At 49.5% G+C, this 3802-nt stretch overlaps 1 protein-coding gene across 3 annotated transcripts in view; it reads left to right on the top strand.

The window, feature by feature from the left end:
- Positions 1-3802, top strand: part of MCPH1 (microcephalin 1) — a 238384-nt gene that overhangs the window by 41909 nt on the left and 192673 nt on the right. For all 3 annotated transcript variants that reach the window (XM_059384224.1, XM_059384225.1, XM_059384226.1), the window contains one exon: positions 2182-3357. In XM_059384224.1, coding sequence (XP_059240207.1) covers positions 2182-3357 — 1176 coding nt within the window. The remainder of the gene's footprint in view (positions 1-2181; positions 3358-3802) is intronic.

Consider the following 3802-nt stretch of genomic DNA (forward strand, 5'->3'; position numbering starts at 1 on the left):
AGTTAGGGCATGAGACATTGCATGATTACAGTTAGGGCATGAGACATTGCATGAGTACAGTTAGGGCATGAGACATTGCATGAGTACAGTTAGGGCATGAGACATTGCATGATTTAAACCTCCCTTGGCCCCTGTAGTTTTTCTCCTAGGCATTTGCTTTCTTGGCACAGACTCAGTTGCTCATTTAAAAAAAAAAAAAAATCATGTTCTGTGTACTAAATTGCATGTTATAGACTGTATTACTGAGAACAGTTTGAGAGCTGCTTCTTTCACACCATGGGCAAAGACACTATGGAACACGGGACTGAGGAGGGTCAGTGAGGTGTGTAGAGATGCAGAAGATAACTGGCAGGATTGCTGTCTAGAAGCAGAGCATTGGAAAGAGTAAAATTAGGGTTTTATATTATGTATACATTTTAAATTGGGAGCCCTAGTTTCAGTTCAAGTGATATTTTTTCCTTCTTATATAGCTTTCCTTTGAGTACATTTGAGAAATGTGCTACGACCACTCAGTTTCACCTGTAGAAGGGCCCACATAGGTAGCATAGATCTGAAAGCCACAGCAGTGACAGATGACAAACGGTAGGAAGGTGTCAGGAGTTTAAATCGCAGCTTCCTGTTCAAGTGTGGCTTATTCTTTTTTTTAAAGATTTTATTTATTTATTTGACAGACAGAGATCACAAGTAGGCAGAGAAGCAGGCAGAGAGAGAGGAAGGGAAGCAGGCTCCCTTCCCTGCTGAGCAGAGAGCCCGATGTGAGGCTCGATCCCAGGGCCCCGAGATCATGACCCGAGCCGGAGGCAGAGGCTTTAACCCACTGAGCCTCCCAGGTGCCCCAAGTGTGGCTTATTCTTAACAATCTCTTTGTTGTGTATTGGAAATTACTCATCTGTCTTAAATAATCTTCGTCTTTTTATTTTTTACTTGATGCACTTATTTTATGTACGTTTGACACGAGTGGTAGTAACTAACACAGATTTCATTTTTCCCATCTTGGGCACTGGTCTTTGTGCCTTATGTGCTGTGCCTCATTGAATTCTCTCACTACCATTGTCACCCCCATTGTGTCCATGAGAAAACTAGGCCAGAGAGGTGAAACAGCTTGCAAAAGTGGATGTTGTTTGTGAGTGGCCAGCCCGGGATTCAAAATTAGGCAGTCTGACCTCGGAATTGATGCTGCATGACATGCACACTTGCTCGCCAGCTTGTTGAAAAGTGTGCTCGACTGATGCCGCTGCTTACGCTAAACGTGTCTTGTATTTCTAGTGCCTCACTGGACACGTTCCATGACGTGGTGTGGGGTCATTGCCGCTCCCACCAGGGGCTTCCCTCTGCTCCCTGCTGGTTACCTCCGTTCTTCTTTAGAAGGAGAGCCTGTAGTAGTTTTGGGTTAGAGGCCTCAGATTCCAGAAAATAGTGCCTGTGCGCTGGGACCATCTAGCCTGAGAGGGACAGATAGGAATACTACTAATACTAGGACGCGTGCTTTTGGGAACTTGCAGCAGAGTGCTGCATAACGGACGAGGATGTGTGTGACTAGACCCGGTGCAGTGGGAAGATCTGGAGAGTTTTGACATCCGAGGTGGGTGTTGAGTAGAACTGATCCAGATTAAAGTGTGGAGTGAAGGCAAGGCCTGGAGGTAGAGAGGTGTGTGTAGCTTTCCGGAGATGGGTGGCAGCCCAGCAGTATTCTCAAGAAATACATAAAATGTGGGAAGTCCGAACCTGAAGGTCTCCCAGCTGGTTCGCTTTTGAGTATAAATGCGGTGTGAGGACCTGCATGAAGAATGGGGGAGTCAGGTGGGCTAGGACGTGTGGAAGGCTAGAACTGGACGTAGTTGGTAGCATTAGTTCTTTCCTTTTAGAATTATTGACCTCCTGAGAATATAGTGACAGAGTGTGGATGCTCTTCCTGGAAGAGAGCGCACATGTGTATGAACGCTTGCTCAGAAGGTGAGCTCCCCACTGCCCTCATGCTCTCCCCTCAGTGCCGGGTTCTTTAGTGAGAAATGCTGGCCTGACAGGTGTCCTCAGGTGGAAATGAGAGGAACCAGGATGCGGTCGGTGCTCTTTTTAACCAATAGCAGTGTTTAAGAAGTATGGTTTTATCAGCTAACCGGAAGTTACTTATATAATAATTGAAACCATTTAAAAAGTTAATTCTCCATTAATACTTTCCAGATGAATCCTTTGCTGGTGACCTGAACTCATCTTTTGACGATGTTTGTGGAAAGGTGAGATGTGGAAGTCAGGAAGCGGCACTGGGAGGAATCGTGGATGAAATTGTTTCTTCGCCTGCACTGAAGACAAGGAGCATCCATTCTGCAGCATCTCCTGGTTGCCTCCCTCCGTTAACACCTCAGAAGCCCATGGGTAGTCCTTCCAAAGAAGAGATTCGTGGGCTAGGAGATCCCGCGGGTGAGGTGGTCACCCCCGCCAAGCAGCAGTCCGAGGGAGCGGCCGGAATGGTGTTTGACGAGAAATGCAGCTTGTCTCCTATGTTATCTGCAACCAAATGCCGTCCTTCGGGACAGTCACGATCTGAGAGTTCCTCAGCCAAGAGAAAAAGACGGTCGGAGAGCTTGGGGGCGCCCCCCGAAGAAAGACTGAAGAAGAGGTGCGGTGGGCAGCCTGGCAGGCCGCGGGTGCGGCTGTGGACGTCGGGGCACCCCCTGCCGCTCCCGGCTGGGCCTGCTGGCGAGACTGCGGGCTGCGGCATGTCCTCCTACGATGATTACTTCTCACCTGATAACCTGAGGGAAAGGAGTTCGGAGCCTCTTCTTCCCGGATGTCAGCCATCTGCAGGCCTGGCTCAGTTGAGCCGCAGCGGTGGTCTTTCCCAGACGGAGAGAAGAAACATACTGCACATGGCTGACTTCTCCTGCGTTGGTAGAAGTCCCAGGTCGGTCGACATGACCGACGTAACAGCAAAAATGAGCTCCAGTCTCGAGAAACCGCCACAAGACACAGCAGACACGACGTGGGCTTGCCTGACCTCGGAGGGAACGTGTGCCGCCGAAGGGACCCCAGGCCCTTGTCAACAGGCTGGCGCCCACAGAAGAGCAGGCCCGCACGCAGGTGGGAGACGCCGCTCTCACATGGCTGGTGAGCCCGCTGTGCCCCAGGGGCATGGCGGGGAGGGACTTCATGGCGATTTCACTCCTCTGGAAGGGAGCAGAGTAGAAATGGAAGAATTGCTGGTTGTGAGAAGCGGGCAGAAAGAGGACAGCACTTCTCGAATGTGGAACTCCTCTGGCGGTGAAATGCAGTGTGACCGTGAGCTTGATTTAGTGCCTGATTGTACTGTGGACAAAGCTGCAGAAGGAGGGCCACAGCCATGCAGTGCATGCGATGGAAGTATGTGAACCTCTTTTACAAGTTCCTTTGTTGCAGGAATATGTGCTGGTGCATCCCTTTTGGAATATCATTACCACCTTCCCATAATTAAAATAGTTCCGTTTTCCCTTTATTTAATTTTAAAGAATGTGTGTGTGATACTTTCCATTGATGCATTCTGTAGGGATAGGGGCTTACCGCTCTGGAATTTCTAAGTGCTTGGGTCAGATCTGCTGTTAAGAATGCATCTCTCCCAAGCCTTTCCGCGTAGGTGCCGAGAGAAGTGACGCCTATCGGGAAGAGTCGACTGGAGCGGACACGTCCTTGTCTCTGGGGCCTCTTCGAAGCGTGACCTCCTGCACGGAGGCGTTCTGCTAGAGGGCTCGAGGCTGTTTCTTTTAGAAGGGAGATGAAGGCAGTGTAGGCATTGATTCCACCAAGAAAAGAGAATGTACAAAACAGTAAA

The sequence above is a fragment of the Mustela nigripes genome, chromosome 18 (genome assembly GCF_022355385.1).
Source record: "Mustela nigripes isolate SB6536 chromosome 18, MUSNIG.SB6536, whole genome shotgun sequence".
Classification (NCBI taxonomy): Eukaryota; Metazoa; Chordata; class Mammalia; order Carnivora; family Mustelidae; genus Mustela; species Mustela nigripes.